Here is a 25,002-nt window from a genome sequence, read left to right as displayed (position 1 = left end):
TCATAAAAATCTTCAATTTCTTCTTTACTCAGCATTCCCTTCGTTTTTTAAAAAAAGGGGCAATTTTTTAAAAATTTTGACCCCCCCAGTTTTTTTACACTAAAGCTGATTTTAGCCTTTATCTCTATCATCAATTAACATTTTCATAGCCATTTTATATTTTTTACTTTTTGACTTCTTTTTATTTACAACTTTGGCCATGGGAATTTATGCATTTCAAATTTATGCATTTTAAATTCATGCATTTTAAATTCATGCATTTTAAATTTATGCATTTATTATTTTTAGAGTTTACTTTATTTTATGATTATAAATTAGTACACTCAGATGACACATTGTAAGTCATTAAATTCGACTAAAAATTATGATTTCAAATTTATAAACTTCATATATGAAAGAAATCTACATAAGAACAATTTTATGATTAAAATATATTTTGAGATCTATAAAACATTATATCTCTTTAAGTGTCTTAACAGATTCTTGATCAAAATTGCAAAAATATTGTGTAATTTCTTTATCTTTTCTAAGATTCAATTTGCCCAAATATAAATCGCCAAAGTTTTATTTAGAATGCATTCTGTCTAATATCTTATAAAATTTCAAAGATTAATCTTATATATGAAATATTTTCGCCTTTATAAACTTAAAGAATTTTGGCTAATATCTTATATATTTGACAGATTAATCTTATCTATGAAATATCTTGCGTCTTTCTTGAACTTAAATACATTCTGTCTATTTTGTATGACATTTCACAGATAAAGCTTATCTATGAAATATCATGCGCCTTTCTTGAACTCAAACACACGCTGTCTAATATCTTATGACATTTTACAGATTAAATTTGCATAAATATTAATGCAAAAATGACTTTGTTTGTTTAAACAAACAAAGTCATTTTTAAAACTATAAATAGACAATTTTTTCTCACAAATCATGCGGGAATTTTTTTGGCGGGAAAATCAAAAATATTATAAAACTTAAAACCAAGGGCCATGTTCACTACAAATGACCCCCGGAAATTATTATCTTATCTCAAGAAGATAAGTACAATTAAGATATATGTTGAGTGTGATGTTATTTCTATATGTAGTTTGCGGATGTTGACAAGTTTTCTTAAGAAAGAAGTTATTAAACATGAAATTGTATTTATAGATGATCAAAATATAAGATTAGACACTAATAAGAATATACAAGATTTAAATAAATCTAAACAAGATTTAAATAAATCTAGATCAGATCTTAATAAATCTAGATCAGATATAAATAAATCTAGATCAGATATATCAAATAGTATACTTGATGATTTAGAAGGAGATTACATATATTTAACAAGTAAAGACACTCTTAATAAAGAAGATGAAAATAATAAGAGAATTATTTTCAGTAGTGTAAAATGTACTTGTAATATAAATAGACTAGATTTAATATTTAATATGTTCAGATTATTAAAGCAGACTAATTCTCTAGATGAGAGTTCCCTTTGGGCTCTCATAGTGGTTTATAATTATTATAAGATATATCCTTACCAGACTATTAAAGAAGAAGACAGTGAAGAGGAGAATGAGATAAATAATGAAATATGCCCAGAGTGTAATGATATGTACAATACGATATGTATAGAGATAAGGAATATAGAATATCATGACAAGGATGGTATTCATACAGAGAAAGATGTAAATCTCCCTCTCTTGAAATATTCTAATTTATACCAGAGTCTCAAGCATGACATATTCTTTATTTCTAATAATAAGTTGATTTATAAGAAGAGGAAAGATTTAGAAGATCTGAAGATCAAAAGTTTCCTGGCCAAAAAGGGGGTGAGTCTCCTCAAGTCAAATGAGAGATACTCGAATCTTGACCACACATCCAGAAAATATATATATAGAAAATTAGATCTCAGTACACAGTTCATAAGAAAGAAAGGGCACACTTATAAAATGTCTTCTTTAGACTGTTTTCTACTTATGAGTTATTATTGTCTCCTTTCTAAGGGCCTTAGATCTTATTTATTATTAGATAATTTCAAGGATAATATAAGTACTAGTACTATTAGTAGTATTTATGAGATTGTATATAATATTAAGGACAGTATAGCCAATGTGAGTAAGGTAGATGACATTTTAATTTACAAATTAAAATGTAAGAAGATTAATAATTTAGTTTTCTACATTAAATTCGCCCAGTCTTTTATAGAAATTTATAGAAAGAGAAGATACCCAGAATATAATTATATTATCCTTATAGACAAATATGAAGAGAACAGTGTCTTAGTATTTGGGAGGAATATTAAGATAATTAGTGAAGTCAAGAACAGTACTATAATTTTGAAAGGAATGAAGATAATTGACAGATTGACATTCTTTAAGAGTAAGTTCACTGACATAAACAAATAAAAAAGATACAGACTTATAATTGATCTAATTTGTCTCTTCTTTTATTTTTTATTTATGCATAATATCATATCTCTGTATGTATTATATAATTATGCATAATATTATGTCTCTGTATGTAATATGCATAATATTATTTCATGCTTATTAAATATTATCCATAATTCTTAAATTTTATTTTTTTTTTCTTACCGTTAAAATGAGAATAGAAAAATGCTTCTTTTGTTCAAGTAACATTTATCCCGGCCATGGCACTGTTTTCGTCAGAAATGACTCCACTGTCTTCAGATTCTGCAGATCAAAATGCTCAAAAGCATTTAAAAAGCGTAAAAATCCACGAAAAATCAAATGGACAAAAATCTCCAGAAAAATACGCGGGAAAGAACTTCTACAAGATAAAATATATGAATTTGAGCATAAACTACAAGTACCAAATATTTATGATAGAGAAGTAGTAAATAAGACACTAGAAGCTATACCAAGGATATCATGTATAAGAAGTAAAAGAGAGAGTATGTTTATTAAAAATAGAATATTGAGTAATAAAGAAAAAGATAAAGAGAATGAGATGAAGATTATTGAGAAGCATAGAGGATTAATAGAAGAAGAAGAGAATGAGAATAAAAAGAAAGTACAAAGAAAACAAACCGAGACAAACTAATAAACATAATTTAATCATAATATTATAATGCATAAAAATGTAATATCAAATAAAACTTATATATACTGCATAAATTTAAAACAAATACGTAAGCTGCATAAATAAACTATATTTTATAATACTTGTAAATACTGCATAAATAAACTATATTTTATAATACATAAACTATATTTTATACTGCATAAAATAATACACTACATGTAAGCTGCATAAATAAACTATATATAATGCATAAACTACATGTCTAAGATGATTAAATAAATTAAGTTTATTCAACCATAGTAGTCTTTTCTACTACATAAATTCCATCTAAAAATAATCTCGCGTCTAATTTCTTAGCCCTACAAGCATTAGTAATATCCCCCGCTGTCTGTGACACATCTGGTAAAGACGGCCCCTCAATACTAATACACCCTTTCCTCTCAGGCAACATTTTCACTACTGCTTGTCCTTTCATTCTAAATTCTCTAGGCGCCTTTTCTCCCATAAAATTCTTAATTAGTAAAACTTTCCCATTTTCTTTTATCTCGAAATTTATAGAGAAATGTTTATGCACTGCTTTCATGACATAAGAGAAGCCTTTAGTAACAGCAGTAATAGAATTTCTTAATAGAGATGTGACTGTAGTAGCTAAGGCTATTTGTTTCCTCTTGGCGTGCCATAATCTGATGACTATTTCTGAATCTTCGACTGTGAAATACATGAGATATTTGGAACAGTCGTGGACTAATTTGCCCTTGGGACCAGTGAAAGTAAAACACTTTTTGGTTAAGTCGACTTGACATTCTCCAGGGATAGAAATCTTTCTTTCTGTAAGGATTCTAGTCATTTAAGGGGTAAAAAAAAGAAAGAAAATATAAACTAAATCTTAACATATAAATTGGATTATATGATATTTTACTGTACATGTGTATTGTAAGCATAAAATTATAATATTGCAGTGTATTTTATAGAAATAAATAATTTTATATATATGATATATATATTATAGTAATAAATAATTTTATTTTATTTTAGTTTATTTTGGGTAGTAATAAATAATTTTAGTTTAATTTTATTTTAGTTTATTTTGGGTGAATGCTTCTTTAAAACACTTTGTTTGTTTTAACAAACAAACTCATTTCTAAAAATATAAATAAATTTTTTTTTGCATAATCTCCATGAAAAAAAAAACATTTATTTTTTATTTATGCTTCATTGCCAATCAAGCAGATATTTTCCCCTCTTATAAACAAGACAGTGTCTTCCTTTGATTCTTCATATTCTGATAGTAGAATGTTTATATGACTATCAATTCCCTGTAATATACCAGAGTAAATATCTCCAGTTTTGAGGAGTATACGGATTTTAGTGTTAAGAAATAATGTGAGATATTCTAGAGGTGGAAGCATAGAAGGGTATAATGAAGAAAACATAAAAATATCAACTATAAATAGTATCTAATAGTAATGTATACTACGAAGAAAACATTACAGATATTATAAAATCATATAGTATTGTAAAAAATTATAGTAAAAGATATTTTATATAGTAATGACAATATTAAAAAATGTATATAGTATTGTAAAAAATTATAGTTAAAGATATTTTCCTTGAAACAAGTTCAATTTGTTTTATATTTGACAAAAAAGAAAATATTTTCTTACCCTCATGTCTCGATTTTTCAATGATCTAGAAGAAGAAAAGAAAGAAATAAAGAAGAAATTCACCACTCCACAAAAACAAGTCGAGAAATTATCAAAAAAAGACAAATTACAAATGGAATTTGAAACGAGAGTAAATGAATTAATTAAGAATCCAAAAAATATAAAAAAATTTATTTCTGATCTAAAGAAATATGAGAAATTGGATATTCCTCAATATATCGAGGAATTCCTACTGAGTAGTAAAGTATATCAGAAAAATAATAAAAATCTAATAGACAATTTCTTAAAGAAGAATATTGAGACAAATGACCAAGAAGAAGAAATACAAATAATCAATACAGTAATAAATGAAATAGACGAAGATACGATTTATGAAAATATGTTAAAAATCAAAGACAAACAAGAAAGAATAAAAAAGATGACCGAGTCACTTGAAGAAATAAAGAGTAAAGAAATTAAGATTAATTTACTAATTCATATTCTTTCTGTGTATACGAAAGATAAGGACACAGAAAAGATTTATGATATTTTCATAAAAATCCTGGATTTTCATAAAAATCAGAAAGTCAAGAATCTTCTTGACAATAATCTGAACTTCTACTTGGATTTATTTAGAGGAGAAGATTATAAAAATATTCTAGAGAAGATCAAAATTATAAATCCAGATATTTATAAAAGAAGATGTCTCGAGATAGACTTTATTAATAATAAATTCATAGAGACAGACCAGCCAGATTTCAATATAATATTTTTAATAAAAAATAACAGGCTTGAAGACAGTTTAGAGATTTTTAAATCTCTAAACTTGTCTGGAAGTCATGATGAGATATTTAGAAATAATATAAATAAATATGCGGACTATTTATTTAATAATAAGAAATACTATGAGTCATATCAATGTTATATATTCTTATATAAACAAGAAGAGAGTCATAATATTAAGATAATATTGTACACACTATGTGTAATACTAAATAAAGAAATCCAAGAAGATGACTTCTTTAAGAAATTCCTAGTGGATTTCAAGAGATTCGGCCTTAACACATTTGTGCTTAAGAGTCAAGATAAAATATTTGAAATATTTAGAAGTTTTTATCTTCTGCATTGTTATGACTCAGAAGAAGCGTATAATATTTTACATAATATAAATAAGGATTTTAAAGATAAAGAATGTCTAGAAGAATTTGTAATGAATTTATAATAAAATAATTTGATATTAATAAAAATTTTGTAATTTTATAATGTTCGAATATTAAATTACTTATACTATCTCATATATAAAAGAATTTTATTATAAGTTTTGTTGCAAATACTCTTTGCATTAAATCAACTCTAATATTTTCGATATTTAAATTTAAAATGACATTACTGCGATTTGAATGGAAAAATTCTATGCGTTCATGTAAATTTATGTAAGCCTGAATTTGCTGATTCAAATATATTATATGTGTTTTGAAAAAAGTTTAAAACAAATAAATATTAGATATCCTACGAAAATATGATGAAAAAAAGAAACATTTGGTATTTAAAGTGCCAATTATATCTTTTTATATTTTTTAATTACAACTAAATAATGAATATAATTGTTATAATAATAAAAAAAATTATGGCTAGAAACATATTGGTAATTTTTATAATAAGTTTATCATGTCTCATTTAGCGTATACAGAAAGTTTAATATTATTTGAAAAAATTAATGTAGAAACTAAATTATATATTTTTGATGTGTAAAAATTCAATAGAGAAACTAAATTTAACATTTTTAAATAAAAAAATATATTTTTGATGTGTAAAATTTTTTGCTTTATTTACATTGTTTCAATATTATCTTGTCTCTTCTTTCTTATTAAAAGATATCCACCAAGAGCAACAGCTAAAAATGCAGACCCACCTACTATATAATATAAATTTTTTATATACCAAGGGTCATCTTCAAATGCTCTACTAACAGACCATGTTCTTGTTTTTTCATTATACCTAAAAGATTCAGCATACATTGTATCTTGTTTACCTTCTTTTTCATACGTAATTTTTATACCATACATCCTTTCTACTCTCGGATTTTGTATTAATGATAGTGGTACTTTAATCTCACTACAAGTTTTTCCAACTGCTTCTCTAACTTCACACACGAAATTTTCTTCTTTTCCATCTAGTTTGCTATACATTATTGAGTAATCGTGTATAAAAATAGGTGATTCGAAAAATACTATGGCGTAGTGTTTATTGTCTTCAACTGGGAAATTTATCTGTGTTTTTGTGAAAATGAACGAAATTAATAAAAATATTTGCATTTGTTTTGTTTACCTACTAAAATTTATATAAAAAAAAATGAATGTTTGTTTAATCATGTATAATGTGTTTTGGAGAACTAGATTTGTAATTTAATTGGTTTGGATGACATTTATAAAATGAATAAAGATGCTTGTTATTGTTGAATCATTTTTTAATATTGATTAAACAAAACATGTTCCAAGAGAATTTAAATATAGAAAAATAATAGTTTTTTTACACTAAAGCTGTTTTTAGCCCAAATTTTTATGTAGAATGATTTGACTGCTAAATTTTAAGGTATATTTGTCTAAAAAATACTGAAACTATTTTGTGACTCTAATTGGTACTTACGCTTCTGAAAAAAGTAACATTTGCAAATATACTCTCAATTTGACTCTCGTTTTTTTTATGATTTCAACTAAAAATTATTACAAATAACAAGAAGCAGAATTATTTTAGAGGAAAGGTTTACATTCCATACATTTACTGTGCATTAATATGATATTTTGTTAAGCTTTTAAATCAATATAGAGAACTTTTGTTTAAACATTTAGGGATCTTTCACGACCAACTGCAATAAATAAAATTCCCTAGTATTATCTTGAAAAAAAATATTGTGACTATACTTTGACACTTCTTTGCATAATTGAGATTTATTCTACTAATTAAAACAAAGTTTACAGTGCCCGGTAAGTCAATTAAAAATCTGATAATAATTTCTTTAGGTTGAAACGAGTTATAAATAGTGAAAAGGCATAGAACTGTAGTTTTATACAATAAAATTTAGAATTTGAAAGCATACAATCTCAATTGTAGATTTTAAATAAAAAATAACATCCGTGTTTACCCATCAAATATAAAATTATATTTGATTTTAATCATTTATCATCCATTATATCTCATGTCAAATTTATATAAACAAATCGATATAAGTCATTTTTTAGTAACTAACAAATATTTTTTATGGGGTAGAAATTTTTGTCAAACAGAAAGCATTGATATTTTGCTGAAAGATGCAAAAATTTTTAGATTGAACGTTGACTTCACACGAAAATACCGACTAAGAGGATTAATAATATGATCAATTAAAATTTTTTCTGTGGTATCTAATATGTAATTATGCATTTTTGAAAGTGCTTGTATATTAATAAACCCTTCCTAAATATTAAATTTGAGTATAGAACTAATCTATAGAAAACAGAGGAAAAGTTCAATGGAGTATGAATTATTAACATAATTTAGTTTAAATACTGATAAAAAACGATTTTTTTTTTGATAATTTAATTTATCGGTAAAAAAAATATTTTTAGAAACAAAAAACTCATCAAAAAAAATACATAGATAAAAAAACATACCGATAAATTTTGAATAAATTTTAACTTTATAACATATTTGATCGATAATTTTCTTTTTGATATTTTCGAAAATCACCCTTTATGAAATTTATAATTATTTTCAAATTTTTTCTATCAATACAATCTATTCATGTGTCAAAATCTGATTTTATTTTTGTAATAACATCTCTTGTTGGATTAAGAACAAGAAATCAACAAAAAATCTTAGAGATAATTTATAAGTGTTTTAAAGGTAAAGTAGACCAGAGAACTTTACTATTTCTTGCTGCTAGTTTACATAACACTTCCAACTTTACTGTGTTTTCAAATGGCGAAATTGATGAATATCGATGTAGAGGATTGTTAAAAATAGGATCTGAGGAGAATTATAAAAAACTTACTATTTTATCTGGAAAACGTAATTATCTTAAAATTCCAAACCAACTTTGTAGTATTTCTAAAAAGACTATTAAAGATTGTATAAAATTTTTTTGATGATAAATTATTTGGATGTTTTACTATTAAAAATTATGTAGAATCTATGGGTCTAGTTATAGACGAGTCAAAAAAATATAGTATCGCCATATCAAATTTCGAGAATATTTTTAAAAAGCTGTGTAGTACCTACTCAATAAATATTTAAAGATGATTTAAATTTTGTTATATGATATGTCCCTATCATAAAGAGTTTACTATTTTTATGATAGTTTTATAAAAAATTAACTTTTTTAATATTTATATATATATATAATTGTTAATGTGGACTATATTGCGAATCTTTCTTATGGTTTTTACAATATCGTCGTACTATTCTTTGACAAATTTTTCATATAATGTGTTTGATTAAAATTTGTTCCGCGATTTTACAAAAGGTTATTGCTTTTGTATTTGTAAACATATTTCTACAGTATATTATTGTTTGTTTCTTAACGCACTGAAATATCAATAGGAAACATTTGGCATGCGATTGTAATAACATCTACTTTTGTGATGTAGACACAAACATACATGATGTTTTTTCTCATATATGGGTATTTAATGTCGTTTAACTCGCATAAACTAAGTAATTGTAAAATTCATATAAAAAACGTACTGCTAATGTATAATTGGATTAAAATAATAATTAGCATAAATTTAATTCTTTTTTTCTGTAACTGAAAAAATAAATGAAAAAATTTATTATTTTTTTTGGAACTAAGTTATTATGTAGTCAAATCTCAATGAAAAATATGTAAAGGCTCAAAAGTGAAGCTGATGAAAAAGCAACCTATCTAACCGTCTATATTAGCCCATAGTATTAGTTTTCTTGCAAAAAAAAATTTATAAAAAATGTCAATAAAAATGGAGTCTAAAAAATAATAAATAACGAGTTAAATTGATTTCTTAACGGAACAGTAAAAAAAAACTATTTTTAAAAAATAAGACGCTATAATTAAAAAAGAGAGAATAAGAACCATAAAACGTGAAGACGAATCTATATACATAAAAAATACCGATATCTTCATTGTTTTTAACGATTCAGGAACATAAAAACTTCTTTATAATGTTAGAAGAAAAGAAATTCACATAGTACAAAAAATGTAATCATTAAGATCTAATTTGATCGTATAATTTAAAAAACTTGTCTGTCAATAGACCTAAATTATTTGCTAAATTGTCGTTTATTGAGGTTCTCATTATGTAAAAATACAGTTGAACTTTAATTAAAACTCTCTTATGATTTAATATGGCAAAATTTTTACTAACAAAATTGTCTTTAGATAAACTTTTAAAGGAAAAACAAAAATACTTTATTTAGGTATAAGATAAAATCTTACTTGATAATTACTCTTCACAAGATACGCTTACAGTCTCTTAGACAGTTCCCGGAGTTCCTTCTGGAACCCACACAATGGACTCTCAAATACTTCTTCCAGATCAGTATCAAGCCCATGTCTGACTGATATGGTCAAATATTCTAAAATTATTTAAAAGACTCTTGTTTGTATATATGCTTCAATTCTGTGTCCTAATTAGAGCTCTTTGGTATGCTCGCTCTCTAAATTAGTTACTATACATCCAAAGTCATCACATAAGAATAATATTCATATACATCATAAATAGTATTTAATTATACAATTTCACCAAAAAAGCTTCACATAGTTTTATATAGATTCCTTTAAAGTTTAATATATCACTTCTACACTTTATGTTTTCATACTCACCTAGTCCCATAGATTCTACGTAATTTTCAAAAGTATAGCAATTAGATAATTTATATTCAAAAAATCTTATACAATCGCCAATCACTATTTTATCAGTACTATTTAACATATTTGGTGTTTTTACATAATTAAATGTGCTCGATAAATCAGTAAGTTTTTGATAATTACGCTTAAAACATATTTGCAATAATCCTCTACTTTTATACTTATCCCACATACGAGGCAAAGAAAACACAGTAAAATTAGATGTATTATGTAAACTTGCAGCGACAAATAAAAGTGTTTTCTCGTCAACTTTTTCATTGAAACATAAATATATATTTTTCAATATTTTCCTTTGTTCGTATGTTTCCAATCCTATAATATATGTTATTTTGGACACAAATATAGGTCCTGGTACATCAATAGATTTGACTATTTTTAGCAATTTTACTAATAACAATAATTTCATAATAATGGGATGCAAAAAGGACATATATATATATTTTAAAAAACTAAATAAGTAATATTATAAAGTGCTTAAAAAAATATACAACCAATACAAATGAATAAAACACTAGCTTTTACTTTTATTTTTTTATTAATTTTATTGTTGTTCGAAAAAGGATTTATTTTTTATAAATCAATAATCAAAATCAGGTCAAAAGTATCACATAACAGATGAGATATTCACAAGTTCTAAATAATACTTTCTACGGTTTAATTATATCTATTAATAAATCATTTTTACCTTATTATTTCGACAATACTCATAAAACGTTTAATTAACGGCTTATCGATTAATATAATTTCTAGACGTATATTTTTACAATAACAAATTTTTATAATTTGATCCTCCAAGAACTACAACGTCTTTATCTCAAACCTTACAGATTTATAAGGAAAAACTTCATGATTGAAAACATATTGCTTTATTAGACAGTAATTATGAATGTTTTCAAGATAATTAAATTTATTATTTAACTTATACAAAATTTCTAACACATGTGCAAAAAAAATTATGCAGATTGTTTCGTTTTTAATTTTAATATCAAGAAATATCTAAATGGCCCATTATATTCAATCTTATTGACTTCTAAGTTTTGGGGGTTTTTGCGACAAAACTGCACATTGCACTCCAAATAGCGACTTTAATTTCGTATTAAAACTTTAGTTTTTTCACAACAATTTTGTACATTCATTACGATTTTAACCTACCATCATAGTTCTTGGATCTAGACATGAGACATTCTAAAAAAACATTTGCTTTTACTGATAGTCAACAATTTGCCCTGTTTCTTATCTACATACTTTTTTTTAGCAAAAAAAAATATGATGTTAGTTTGTTTTATATTTTAAATTTTTTTTCTAGATCTACATGATTTTAGATCTAAAATTCATCAATTTTCGGCATTCTGTATATGGTAAGCTTAATGTCTTATACTGAGTAATAAAATCTCTTTAAATTATTCTGAGATGAACCTGGAACATTTGATGCTGCTCTTGAAGTTTAGAGATGATACCAAAAACTTGTCCGAAAAACACAAATACTTTATATGTACATATAATATATCTAAATAATAAAATGAACTAAAAGATTACAATTGGTTCTTCTTATTATGTCTAGGAAAAAGAATAATAATCAAGTTATTATCAATATTTGAGGTTAGTAATAATACGACCAAATAATGATCATTTTAATTTTTTTGCAATATAAATTTGATTTTTTGATATTTAGCCTTTTCGCTTGCCAAATATTTGTTTTTAATGTACATTTATTATTTTTTGACATACTTCTTATCAGCTGCTTATAAGTTTTTATAAAAAAAAATATGCGAAATAGATATTAGTAAATGGGGGGTTGTCGGAATCTTCATTTATACATATACAATTCGATTTGTTTCTGTTTATATACATTGTCATTAAACATACTTGTGTAGCTTTAGACCATCAAAGGTCCCGAAAATATCTAAAGGTCATTGCAGCGCTAAGCGGTTTCACGGATTCAAAGAATATTAAATAAAACTTTTGTGCACTACCCGTTGATAAACGGGTGAAAAACGAGAACCTACATAAAAAGAAATATTAAATTTTATTTTTAGTTGTTTCAATTGTTTGATTGATTTGTAAGAGACTTTAAAGGCATATTTATATCTTTAATTTATTTTAAACAAAAATTTAGCGTTAAGACTTATAAATTAAATTTTTTTAATATTTTCTATATCTTGAAGCTTAGAATTTAAAATAGGGCATAAACTTATTATGTTATAGATAACTAGTAATAAGTCTTAAAACAAATTATATAACTGAGAAAAAAACTAAAAACTTCATAATACTTACAGTAAACATGCTTTGTTGTAATATTTAGACAGATTAAATATCGAGGTTGTTGTACATTTATTATTAAAATGGTATTGATGATTAAAGTTAAATCACGATCCTACATCAGTTTTGTTATGTATTAGAATTAATTGATTGTTTAATACAATGTATGATGATTTAACCGATATAACTTACAATATTTTTTTAATACTGAATCATTTCTACTTTGATTGCTGCAAATATATAGCATCTAGAGATCAACACAATCAAAATATAGAAACAATAAATGCCTCCATTGAACGATGTAACGTTAAGCAATTCATTAAACTTTTCTATCTAGCAGAAATACCTTAAACAAAATAAAAAAATATATACAAATTATTGTGTATTTCTATTGTAAATGATGCTTAATTTTTGAATTATAGAATTATTGTGCTATTATAAAAAAGCCAAAGATTCTTTATTTTTTACTTGAAACCATCGTATTTTTGATGAAATATTGAGGATTTAGAATTATAACTTTAAGATATGGTTAGAAATAGACCATGTTTAACCTAAATTAACGATTTTTATAAACGAATGCATAAAGTTTAATATAATATACAATATAATCTTTTTTTACCTAAAAAATTTATTACTCGGAAATACTATATATAGGATTGCTATTCTAACAGTTAAAAGAACGAAAAGAATTTTCTTATCTTGTTGTATTAATGAAAGATCTCAAAGATAAAATGTAAAATATCACACAAAAAGGAAGAAGTTTGTTGCTTAGTAACCGAAAGAGTTGGTTGATGTAGATTAACAGATACAAATTTAACGTATAAATTTGATTTATAATTATCTTAATGTGTTGGTTCTTCTAGAACCATGGGATCGTCCAAGGAAATTATTAAGATGAATCATAAAACTTTTGTTGCCCAATGAAAAAATTTACATCTATCTTGGAATGCATCATGTAAAAAATACAATGTAGGATAAGCTGCTTTAGATGTATAGAGCACTAGATTGATTATAAAAAACTGTTAGCTGGCATATTATCGTTTGTATTTTCCACATAACACAGAAAACTAACAGAATTAAACGAGAGAGGCTGTTGAATTTTCTATCTGACATAATTTTGAAATAAGCAGGCCGCAAATTGTGGTAAACAAATATAAAATGGGCTAAAAGATCCAAACGAACTAGGATTATCGTATGCAAATACAAATATATCTTTCCCTGTATTTTATCCAAATAATACAAGTTCTACTGTAATAATACAAAATAAGACATATATATAAATATATACAAGACGTAAGAATCTCTTGCTAAAAGGTCTAATAAATACGGCAGAGGTTGATGCCTACAAAGTTTAACAGATATAATTCTATCGAATAGTAAACTTACACTTCCGGCCTTGCGAAAAATTACATTCACGAGTATAACGATATTTATTCAATGTTTTTTTTTTAAATTACTCGCAAAAAACTGGAAAATTCAAAAAAAAATATTAGCATTTTATAGTTTAGCAGTATGATATGCAAGAATTAATTATAAATAGCCACTTACAACGTACAGCTAAAACGAATTAAAGCAGTATTTTATCAAAAAATACTTTATAAGCTTTCATATAATAATAATACATTTTTAAATTGTGCAATGCAAGGCAATCTAAAAATATAAAATATATTAACATATACGAAAATATATAAAATTTTAATAGACACATAACAAAAAAATCATTTTTATGGGAAGTATTGTAATATTATAGAATCAATTTTTTCACATAAAATAAGTAAAATTCTACTTTGTTTATTCAAAGACGATAAAATAATCTCTCATATACAAATATAATCATTTTATGTTGCTATTAAGATTTTATTTCTTATGTTTTACAATGTAGGCATTAGTGTTAAAAAAAATATTAATTGGAAAACAAAAACAATTATACAAATTTATTGAAAAAGCATTGCATAGCTTGATGTAAATATTTTCAAAGTTTGCGATGTCACGTCTACACCTTATCCTGTCATAATCACCTAGTCCCATTGCCCCTACGTATTTTTCAAAGGTATAACAACCAGACAATTTGCATTCAAAGAATCTTACACAATCACGAATCACATTTTTATCAGTAGAGTTAAGCATTTCTGGATTTTTAACATAATTAATTTTACGTGATAAATCAGTAAGTCTTTGATAGTTATCCTTGAAACATATTTGCAATAATCCTCTGCTATGATACTCGTCACAGTCACAGCGCAAAGAGAACACAGTAAAATTAGAAGTGTTATGTAATCCAGCGGCAACAAATAAAAGAGTCTTTTCATCAACTTGTTTATCGAAACAAAGGTATATGTTTTTTAATATTTTCTGTTGTTCATGTTTTTTTAAATCCATTAAAGATGTTATTTTGAACACGAACTCCGATTCCGACACACAATAGGTCCTAATTATAAAAATAAAATTTACTAATAATAAAAAATTCATGGTGGGATAAAAAAATAATTTTTTTTATAGCTAAAATAATTAATAAAATATAATTCTGACAGAAAATCGTTATATACTCTTTATCTTATTTAACTATATTTGTATTTTGAGTTTTGTTTGTTTATTGTTTTTATTACGTAATAAATTTTTGTCGATAATTTATATCGAAAAAAACAGTGACATATTTCTGTAATTAATTTTATAATTGTATATTTCCAAAAAAAAATTATATTTATGCGACCAATATATAGATTTTTTTACATAAGAACCTCTTTTTTGTTCAAAAAAATACGCAATACAATGTCGAATATCCCAAGAGATTCTATTTTTAGTGTAAAAACTTGCTCGCCCAAACAATAAATAATATGCTAATAGATTATAATACATACTGAATATTATTCATTGTGAGGTAGATGTCATAATTAATGGTAAAACAATATAAAGAAAATCGAAATAAACAAAAGCGCTATACTTTTATTTTCGAACATTTTTCGATATCTTCACGAATTCTTTACGCAGAAGACATTTTTAAAAGCAAATCTAAAGTTGGCATGCCTAAGTTCAACTTGTGACAAACAATAGTGTTTTGTTGACGCGCATAAAATAACGATAAAGAGATAGCTCCTTTGACAATACAAATATAAAATAAAGTATTTTTATAACTTCTCAGCTAAGATTTACGCCTCTGATATAAAGAAAACATTCTTATAAATCCACAAAATCCCCACGTTTTTAAAGTTGTATGGCATTGTAGTGTCATTAAAATAAATTTTTTTCCAAAATAGTATATGCTTTTTTAGTTGCAACATTGAAAATATCTTAATGTGATTGGCCGATAGATATTAAAACCATCAAACATGTTATGTTTTTGGAAGTATGTTTTATTAATTAGAAATAACTTGTATCGATATTGTTTTTTTGATCATTGTTTGAGGTTTATTAAAAATATTAAATTGCGTTATCATAAACATTTAATTACGTCAAAAAGATTTATATTTTATCTATAACTCTGCCCTGCTTATATTTTTAACCCACTGGTCTATAAAATAAATTTTATTTTAAGCTAGCTATATGATAGAACGGTCATTTCTTGTCATTTACAAAATGTTGTAAATTATATTTTCTAGTCTATATCCGTTTAATGTAATTGAGTTTGCATTGTAATATTTATTATCACAAAATTGAATCAAATTTAATAATGTTGCAGAATTATAATTTTAATCTAATTGTATCGATATACGTAAGTATTATGTAATTATCCTGTATTATTGTATTACAGATAATTTACATGGCGTCATTGTTTACAATTATGATATAATCCGCGTTTAATTAGACAATAAAGACTCAGTATTATTTTTTAAATTCTTTTTGTTTTATGAAGGAAGGGAGGATAAGGCGTCAGTTATAATTAGTATATCGAAAAATATTATATTTTTTAAAGGATTAATTAAATATCAATATAAATTAATTTAATTTCTTATAAATAAACAATTATTTTTATCCCCATGAAAATGTTTATTGAAGAATTTGTAAAATTTTCATTTAAGTTATTTAATTATATGGTATCAGAAGATAGAGATTTCTTTTGGAATAGTGTTGTATCTCCCTATTCATTTTCTCAAGCAGTAAGTATTCTTCTGAATGGTGTAAATAAAGATATACAAACCGAAATCATAGAAAAATTGGGATTTAAATACAACATTGAAGAGTTTAACGAGAAATCAAATAAGTATTTTAAAATATTAATCTCGAATTGCACAGAAAATTTAAAAGTTGAAAACTTTTTACTTTATCAAAATGATGCAGAAATCAAAAAAAAATTTGTAAAGGTTACCAAGGAATTTTATAATGTAAAATTCATCGCCTTTGATCCCAAAAATATAAAGCAGGAGATTAATAAATTAGTTGCTGATGTTACAAATGGTTATAAAAATGAGACTTATAATATATTTCCCAGAGGCACTAATTTATTGGTATTGAATATAATGCATTTGGACATTGAATGGGTTCACAAATTTAACAAATCCGGAATCGAGGACTTTACTACTTTTAAAGGTCCAGTTAAACAAGAGATGATGTATCAAACATCTGAATTCGATACATATGAAGATTCGGAAATTATTTCTATAGAAATGCCTTACCTGAATTCTGATTTAAGTTTTGTGGCTGTGATGCCAAAGGATTTAGTTTATTGGGAAACGGCGCTTAAAAACATTTTCTCTTCTCAAAAATTAGATGATTTATTGGGTAAAATGACATGTAAAAATGTAAATTTATGTTTCCCCAAATTCAAAGATTTTCATGCTTATGATTATCAAGATTATATCAAAAGCTTAGGGTTGATTTGCTTAGTAAATAACTTAAAATTAGATAATATAATAACGGGGTCATCTAGTATTTCCTGGTATATTCTGCATGAAATGATTATTGATATGAATATGAATGGAAACATCGCCAATAAAATCCCTAATGTAAACGCTTCGAATTTATTGAACAAGTCGGGTATTAATCTTTCATTCAATCAGCCTTTTCTATGGTTCATTGTGAAAAAAGATGTTGAAAATAAGTGTAACATACCGATTTTTATGGGACAATATCTGACACCATCGTAATAAATATAAATATAATTGAAATATTGTCTAATTTTATAATTTTATATAATGCCAACAAAAAAAAATAAATTTTAACTGTTTTACTTTTCATGCTAATAGTAAATTTTAACATTAATCCCATATTTAGCTTTGCTTAATGTGATATTATAAATACCGCAAAGTACTTTTTTTATTGAAGCAAATTTTCACTTTTTTGTAATAGATCATCCGGCCGTTCCGCCGCAAAAATTAACTAGTTAGTCGTTTTAGCTCCAACCTCAACGAAGTCATGAGAAACAAATATGATAATCAATCTTTTTGGAACTTAAGACTAACGAAGTGCTACAAAACCAGGGACCAGATCCCCGACAGAGATGTCAAACAGCCTAGAACAATAATAAACAAACTTTTAATTCAATCTAACTATATTTATCTAGAGTTAGCTTCTCATAATTGCGTCTCCTAATAAAACACATTCTACGGCGCTTTTTTGTTGATTTTTTTTTTATTAAAAGAGTTAAATAAAAATACATATAGATGCTATATATTATGTGACAAAATTTTCATTTTGATTTTTTGATTTATTTTTTCTCTAATTTATTTAGTATAGTAAATATATTTATATAAATTTACACTCGATCCTTAATGATATTTATAAATGTAAAATTTCAAGAATTTTTTGATCCTTTTGTAGAAAGATTTTCATTATATATTTCAATTTATGAAAAATCGTTTTGGGAAAAGAACACATATCAAGTTTTTAGATGTTATTGGTAAAGTCATAAAAAAAATTTACACAATTGATAATTATTTTTCATAATAGTAAGCTTTTTAAAGTTAATTTTATTAATATAAAAGAGAAAATATTAAAATAATCCATTAATATAGGACAAATGTGTTGGCTATAATTTAAAAAAATATATTTAAGTACTTTAATTTATTATTATTAAACGAATTTATAGACTAGATACGGTAGATATTCTTTTCGCGGCAACTTTCATAATTATTGTTGCCTTCAAAAGTTAGATCGGAAATCTTTTAATATCATTTTATTTATATTTTAACAAAAATTTAATTGGGTAAAATCTATCCTAATACTTCGAGACAAACGACAAACAACCATCTTCATTGTCAAAAAAATCAAGATTTAATCCCTTAAATCATTTACACATGAAATACTTTGTTTTTCATTTTTGATTATACGTTAATTATCTTTGTTTTTATTTCCATTCGACATATTTGCGCTCAAGAACAGTAGATTAAAAAAAAATTATATTGAGGCTTGAGGGGAAATAAAGACTCTTTCAAATACAATTTATATCAACTTACTAGACAAGCAAACGATGGGAATCAGCGCGCAGTATATGATCTTTAGCTATTGGCCCTGACTAGTACTAAAATAAAAGTATAGTACTAAGTCTATTTCATTAATAAAATATTTTTTGTTTGACTATTTTTTAGTAAAAAATAAACCTCAGAATACAATCTATTCACTACTAGATGAATTCGATTTTTATATATAATACTAAAATCGCTTTGATCTACTTAATTAATGCAGTAATTATAGCGCTATCATATATATTATCTATCTTGGGATCAAAAATATTTAATTGCAATGTCCAATGTCTGTATTTATTTGTTGATAGTAAAATAAGCATATATAATTTTAAAAACAGACTAATATGATATTGTTCGCATTTGACTCAAATGACTCTATTTTTAAGTCCTATAAATTAAACAATATTGCAAATAATTTGAAAAAATAAAATATTGGAATCTTACATTAACTATTACAAATCTTCTGTACAATCTAATTGGTTTTTGTGTAGATTGCCTAATTTATAATTTCAATGGTTTGTAATCAAAAATGTTTTATTGTCGCTAAATATGATAAAATATTTACATTAAATCTAGAAAGGTCTGTGTTTTAGAAATTTAAAGGGAACTACCAAACTACTCCCCCCAGTGGGTGTTTAATTTATTTTTTTGACACCAAAAAAGAAGTGCAAAAAAACGAGGAGCAAAGGAAAGAAAAATAGCGAATTAACATAGTTTTATATACAAAAAATATTTTTTTTTTTTATGTTATAACTATGATTTAATGATTATGTTTTGATAAATATAGTAAATTTTTTCATTTTAACATGCAGTTTTTGATAGAATAGTATAATTCCATCAATCTTCTTCTAGAATCAACAAGTTTTTAAAAAGGAATACTAGTCAGATATATTGTGAGGCTGGATTCTGCCTGACTGCCTTGAATGATTCTTATAAGTAAATTTTTTATTAGAACTTGATATTGCAGAGTTTTTTATCTCAATTTCTTTTCAGTTTCATCCCCTCGGGGGCTTTTGGATAAATAATTGAGCATGATAGTTTTGGCATGTTTTGCAACAAAAATTTATTTGCCCAAACCTGGTAGTTTTAGGCCTTTATAACATAATTGGGGGTTGACGTATTTTTCGCCATCTCAACCATATTATTGGTCACATCAAAAGCCCGTAAAAAAACACGTCATTCCTTTGGCAGGGCAAATCTCAGTATGCATCTGGGCTTGTCCCCTGACATATATTAATTATAAAAAAGTCTTCAATCTTAACAATATTTAGTAGAATCCCCCAAAATAACGAATAAGCGAATTTATTTGAATATATAGTTTAATAAGGTTCGGGTCATTCAAATTAGATTTAATATGCAAAAATATTTATTGCTTTTTTAATACTTAAAGATGGCAGTAATTTGTGCGCTAGTGCTTGCTCCTCCTTTTTTTGCACTTCATTTTTGGTGTCGAAAAAATAGAGTGAACACTTTTTTTAAGGGGGAAGTAGTTTAAACCTTCACGCCCCAAACTAATTTCAAATATGACACTAATCATATGTTTTTCAATTTTTAAAAATAAAAACAGAACATTTTATTACTAAAAATATTAAATATTTTGACGTGTAATCTGAAACATAACTTCCTTTCATTACGCATGTCAAAATAAAAAAAAATAATTACACGGATTCCTACTATTTTTATGTGTGTCTTTATAAAACACAGTTTTTTAGCTTATTATTTTTTCTCACAAAAAAAATTATACCCATGAGAAATCTTTTTGCTAGAATTTACGAAATTAACTTTTAGGTTTTTTGATATCATGATATCACAAGATAAAAAATTAGCAACCAATCAAGCCATATCTCCATATTCATTCTCTCAAGCAATGGGCATTGTTGCCAACGGTACAAACGAAAATATGAAGAATGTTTGGCTTCATAAAATGGGGTTTCATGAAGACGTATTCCATTTTAATCTTGAATCAAAAAAGTATTATTCTTTGCTAATTTCAACAAAAAAGAAATGTGTAGAAAATGAAAGAACTGCCGAATCATCTAATGAAAGAAAGGAATTTAGCATGCACGGTAATTGTTAGTGAAAAATTTTTTACTTTATGACGAAAACTTTGAAGTAACAAATATATTTAAGTCTATAACAAATCGTGTATACAATGCAACAATAATACCATTTGATCCCAATAATACAGAAGAAGCACTAGAGAAGTTCAATAAATTAGTGGCTTTAAATACGGATAATACTATAAAAAAGGCGATACAATCTCTTTCTTCCGATATTTCGGTTTTATTACTGAATGTTTTACATTTAGATTTTGAATGGCTTTATAAATACGAAAATTGTAAAGAGGATTTTACAACCTTTACCCAAAAAAACAAATCATGATATGTTTACTAATACAGGTGAATATAACACATATGAAGATGACGAAAAGATTGTTATAAAAATCCCCTATAGTAATGAAGATTATAGTTTCATAGCTATTATGCCTAAAGATGCTAAATATTGGAATGATGTAGCAAAGAATATTTCTAGCTCAGATAGATTGGATTTTTTTTATCATTAATGACATTAAAAGAAGCAAAATTGACATTTCCAAAATTTGAATATGAAAATGAACTAAATTTTAGCGATTATCTCCCTTATTTAGGACGCAACGACATTATGAATGACGTAACAGTAATAGAAGAGGTTGATATTACAAAAACAATTATAAAACAGAAAGTTTTTATCAAAGTTAATGAATATGGAACTACAAATAGTACTTATGTCAATCAAAACATTGAGAATTGTTCTTATCTGGATGCTCAACCAATTATAATTAATAGGCCTTTTTTCTTTTATATAATAAGACACGACGTAAAAGTAAATAGTAATTTGCCTATCGTCGTAGGAAAATATCTAGGTCGAGAAAATTAAAAAATAATTAGTTTCATATTATAATATTATTCATCTTTTTTTTCTACATTTGTAAAAAAAATTCTAGATCAATTGTTTAATAATTTTTTTGTCTTTTTATTATTTTCTTATCATTTTTAAATGCCAGTAAGGTAGATTTATGCCAGAAAAATCATTTAAAAATTTTTCGACAAGTTTTCATAAGATAAGCATCATTTATTCGTAAAGTAAAACTCAATTCCTTCTGCTGTTTTGCATCTTTGAATTTTTCCCCACGATAAGTATATAAAAATATAAATCCTTTTTTATTCTGTGGTATCCCGGGGAAGCTCTCCCGGTGATAAAGTACCACTCTAAAATAGAATTAATATATTGCCTTTTATTTTTAAACGTCCCTTTGGACTCTCTCATAGCTGTCTTGTTACTATGTCTAAACACTCCTTGTGTTTGTCTCTCCATCTTCCTTCTGTACCCTTCCTTTCTAGAATTTTATTTATAGCAAATAAAATTCTAGAAAATTCAATGATAGATTTGACAGGGAGTGAAATAAAATAAATGTTGTAGAAATACAGTCTACAACATCCTGCCCCCTCTCAAAGCTTTAACTGTTTCCTGTGAAACCATCCTGATAATTTATATACTTTATACCTTAATTTAGTTTTTTCCTTTAGATTCGCCCTGTATGGACTTATAAATTTTTTATTAAGTTTGTTTGTCGAGAAGTTCCTCGCATAGAATAGAACTTCGACCTTATTTTTCTGCTTACACATTTTTATCTTGGTCTTTTTCTTTCTTGGCCGATCTGATGCATTAAAAATTACCTTACCTTTATAAGGATCATAAAATCTTATTTTTGAAATCTTATCTCGATATTTTACTACAGGGTTAACCTGATCTTTTGTTTTATCTTTAATAATTTTACCAGTTTTACATTCTGTTACTACTTTCTTATTTTTATTCTTTTTAACCCAATTTTGTTTTCCAAATACTGTATTTCTTTCTTTCTTATGTTTATTCCTACCCAATTTCACATTACTATCTTTCGTTTTGGCTGTATAATTATTTACTTTATTATGATCTTCATTTTCAATTTTTTCATCTTCCACTACGCATAGTCTTTCAATCATTATTTCGTCCAATGTTTTTTCCGCTACCTCTTCATACCCAATGATTTTGACAATCTTCTCGTTCACAATAACTACCTTATTTTTATAATCTAAAATGCAATTGTTGTTAAACAAGAAATCGCTGCCTAGAATCACATCATACATGCATCTATCAAAGACATATGGTTCAATAGAGTAACTCTTGTTTACTCCTTCAAATTTAAAGTCTAATTCGGTTGACATATTAGTGGTAATTACTTCTCCATTGGCTATAACCGTTCTTATAGATTTGTTTTCTCTAAGCTTTAAATTTAATCTTTTAGCTAATCCTTCAGATATAAAGCTTCTGCTTGCTCCACTGTCTAACAAAATGTTCACGTTACTTTCCTTAATATTCGCTCTAACAACCATTTCTCTAATGTTGTCTTTTTCTTCTTCCATGACATTCATTTCATTTCTTCTTGGTAAATCCCTATGGTTTTGATTTCCTTTTTCTTTATTCATGAAACAATCAACAGAATTATGTCCGTTGTGCTTGTGGTATCTGCACCACTTCTTTTGTATTGAAAAGGAATTGTTCTTATGTGTTCGTTCAGATGTTTCGAACTTTCTTGAATCATTTCTCGGATTATTTAAATTAAGTATTTCTTCTTCCATCGTTAACAATTTATTCATATATTCCTCAAGGTTGTGAACATTGATATTATCAATTAATTTTCTTCTAGTGTTTTCACCTAACCCGTTCTTAAAGTACTCCCATAATTTTCTGTTGTACTCGTCCTTGCTTATCTTATATGCAAGACTATAATATTTAACGTACTTATTAATGTACTCATAGTATTCCTTGATGGTTACAAAATCAACTTGTTTTGCATTAGCAAGTTTCTTAATCCATCCTTCAGCTTTCTTCACGCTGTATACATAACTAAAGATTTTTTCTTGTATTTTCATTAAATCTCCTTTAAATATTTTATCGTCTAAGGATTTGTCCGAAATCAAATCCCTTAGTATGAGCTCATATTGCTCCGAATTCCACTTGTTTCTTGTGGTAATCTTCTCAAATGTTTTAAACCATTCATACATATCAAATTTTTGAATATCTTCTATAATATTCAGTTCTTCTTCAATTTTAAATTCCGTTCCTGGAATAGTGTAACTTAATTTTATTTTCTTTTGGTTTACTTCACCATGATTAATTTTATTATCATTCAAAAGTAATTTTGTACTCGCACTTGGCACTCCTACACTCGCTCTTGAATTCAAGTTGTGGTATCCCGGGGAAGCTCTCCCGGTGATAAAGTACCACTCTAAAATAGAATTAATATATTGCCTTTTATTTTTAAACGTCCCTTTGGACTCTCTCATAGCTGTCTTGTTACTATGTCTAAACACTCCTTGTGTTTGTCTCTCCATCTTCCTTCTGTACCCTTCCTTTCTAGAATTTTATTTATAGCAAATAAAATTCTAGAAAATTCAATGATAGATTTGACAGGGAGTGAAATAAAATAAATGTTGTAGAAATACAGTCTACAACATATTCTTAGAAGAAAAATACTAAGCCCAGTACTGTTACCTAGGACAAGGTCGGGCGATTCGAGGCTTATTACTTGATATAAATTTTTTTTATTAAGAGACATCTTTTCTTTTTTCATTTCTTCAAAAAGTTATATTTATGACCTGTAAAATCATGTTTAAGATGAAATGTTCATATTATTATGTTTCAGTCAAATGATAGTTGCCGCAAGTGATGGGACAACAGTAACAAACTAAATTGCAAAACCTTA

General features: G+C 25.8%; 11 protein-coding genes across 11 annotated transcripts; 6 read left to right on the top strand and 5 right to left on the bottom strand.

Annotated features, from left to right (window-relative positions):
* Window positions 1–998: 998 nt before the first annotated feature.
* On the top strand, window positions 999–2,399 carry VNE69_12196 (cell division control protein 45 (CDC45); the record flags this gene model as incomplete). The annotated part of the gene is made up of 1 exon (XM_065475284.1): window positions 999–2,399. The coding sequence occupies one exon, from the start codon at window positions 999–1,001 to the stop codon at window positions 2,397–2,399; it is 1,401 nt and encodes a 466-aa protein (XP_065331356.1).
* A 196-nt stretch (window positions 2,400–2,595) lies between these two features.
* VNE69_12195 (ribosome biogenesis protein RLP24) lies at window positions 2,596–3,057 on the top strand (the record flags this gene model as incomplete). The annotated part of the gene is made up of 1 exon (XM_065475283.1): window positions 2,596–3,057. One exon carries the CDS (start codon window positions 2,596–2,598, stop codon window positions 3,055–3,057), a length of 462 nt encoding a protein of 153 aa, XP_065331355.1.
* Window positions 3,058–3,325: 268 nt separating this feature from the next.
* VNE69_12194 (ribosomal protein uL6) lies at window positions 3,326–3,886 on the bottom strand (the record flags this gene model as incomplete). The annotated part of the gene is made up of 1 exon (XM_065475282.1): window positions 3,326–3,886. The coding sequence occupies one exon, from the start codon at window positions 3,884–3,886 to the stop codon at window positions 3,326–3,328; it is 561 nt and encodes a 186-aa protein (XP_065331354.1).
* Window positions 3,887–4,244: 358 nt separating this feature from the next.
* On the bottom strand, window positions 4,245–4,448 carry VNE69_12193 (Sm-like protein; the record flags this gene model as incomplete). Its single annotated transcript, XM_065475281.1, has 1 exon — window positions 4,245–4,448. The coding sequence occupies one exon, from the start codon at window positions 4,446–4,448 to the stop codon at window positions 4,245–4,247; it is 204 nt and encodes a 67-aa protein (XP_065331353.1).
* A 259-nt stretch (window positions 4,449–4,707) lies between these two features.
* On the top strand, window positions 4,708–5,904 carry VNE69_12192 (uncharacterized protein; the record flags this gene model as incomplete). Its single annotated transcript, XM_065475280.1, has 1 exon — window positions 4,708–5,904. One exon carries the CDS (start codon window positions 4,708–4,710, stop codon window positions 5,902–5,904), a length of 1,197 nt encoding a protein of 398 aa, XP_065331352.1.
* A 607-nt stretch (window positions 5,905–6,511) lies between these two features.
* VNE69_12191 (putative SP-containing membrane protein) lies at window positions 6,512–6,997 on the bottom strand (the record flags this gene model as incomplete). Its single annotated transcript, XM_065475279.1, has 1 exon — window positions 6,512–6,997. One exon carries the CDS (start codon window positions 6,995–6,997, stop codon window positions 6,512–6,514), a length of 486 nt encoding a protein of 161 aa, XP_065331351.1.
* Window positions 6,998–8,413: 1,416 nt separating this feature from the next.
* On the top strand, window positions 8,414–8,806 carry VNE69_12190 (spore wall protein 2; the record flags this gene model as incomplete). Its single annotated transcript, XM_065475278.1, has 1 exon — window positions 8,414–8,806. One exon carries the CDS (start codon window positions 8,414–8,416, stop codon window positions 8,804–8,806), a length of 393 nt encoding a protein of 130 aa, XP_065331350.1.
* Window positions 8,807–10,417: 1,611 nt separating this feature from the next.
* VNE69_12189 (spore wall protein 25-like) lies at window positions 10,418–10,966 on the bottom strand (the record flags this gene model as incomplete). Its single annotated transcript, XM_065475277.1, has 1 exon — window positions 10,418–10,966. The coding sequence occupies one exon, from the start codon at window positions 10,964–10,966 to the stop codon at window positions 10,418–10,420; it is 549 nt and encodes a 182-aa protein (XP_065331349.1).
* A 3,710-nt stretch (window positions 10,967–14,676) lies between these two features.
* VNE69_12188 (spore wall protein 25-like) lies at window positions 14,677–15,288 on the bottom strand (the record flags this gene model as incomplete). The annotated part of the gene is made up of 1 exon (XM_065475276.1): window positions 14,677–15,288. The coding sequence occupies one exon, from the start codon at window positions 15,286–15,288 to the stop codon at window positions 14,677–14,679; it is 612 nt and encodes a 203-aa protein (XP_065331348.1).
* A 1,505-nt stretch (window positions 15,289–16,793) lies between these two features.
* VNE69_12187 (serpin-type proteinase inhibitor 14) lies at window positions 16,794–17,900 on the top strand (the record flags this gene model as incomplete). The annotated part of the gene is made up of 1 exon (XM_065475275.1): window positions 16,794–17,900. One exon carries the CDS (start codon window positions 16,794–16,796, stop codon window positions 17,898–17,900), a length of 1,107 nt encoding a protein of 368 aa, XP_065331347.1.
* A 3,118-nt stretch (window positions 17,901–21,018) lies between these two features.
* VNE69_12186 (serpin-type proteinase inhibitor 13) lies at window positions 21,019–22,133 on the top strand (the record flags this gene model as incomplete). Its single annotated transcript, XM_065475274.1, has 4 exons — window positions 21,019–21,283; window positions 21,331–21,555; window positions 21,617–21,729; window positions 21,759–22,133. 4 exons carry the CDS (start codon window positions 21,019–21,021, stop codon window positions 22,131–22,133), a joined length of 978 nt encoding a protein of 325 aa, XP_065331346.1.
* Window positions 22,134–25,002: the final 2,869 nt, after the last annotated feature.

The sequence above is a fragment of the Vairimorpha necatrix genome, chromosome 12, assembly GCF_036630325.1.
Source record: "Vairimorpha necatrix chromosome 12, complete sequence".
Taxonomy (NCBI): Eukaryota; Fungi; Microsporidia; family Nosematidae; genus Vairimorpha; species Vairimorpha necatrix.
Note: the sequence above shows the minus strand (reverse complement) of the source record. Positions and strands in the feature narration are given on the sequence as shown.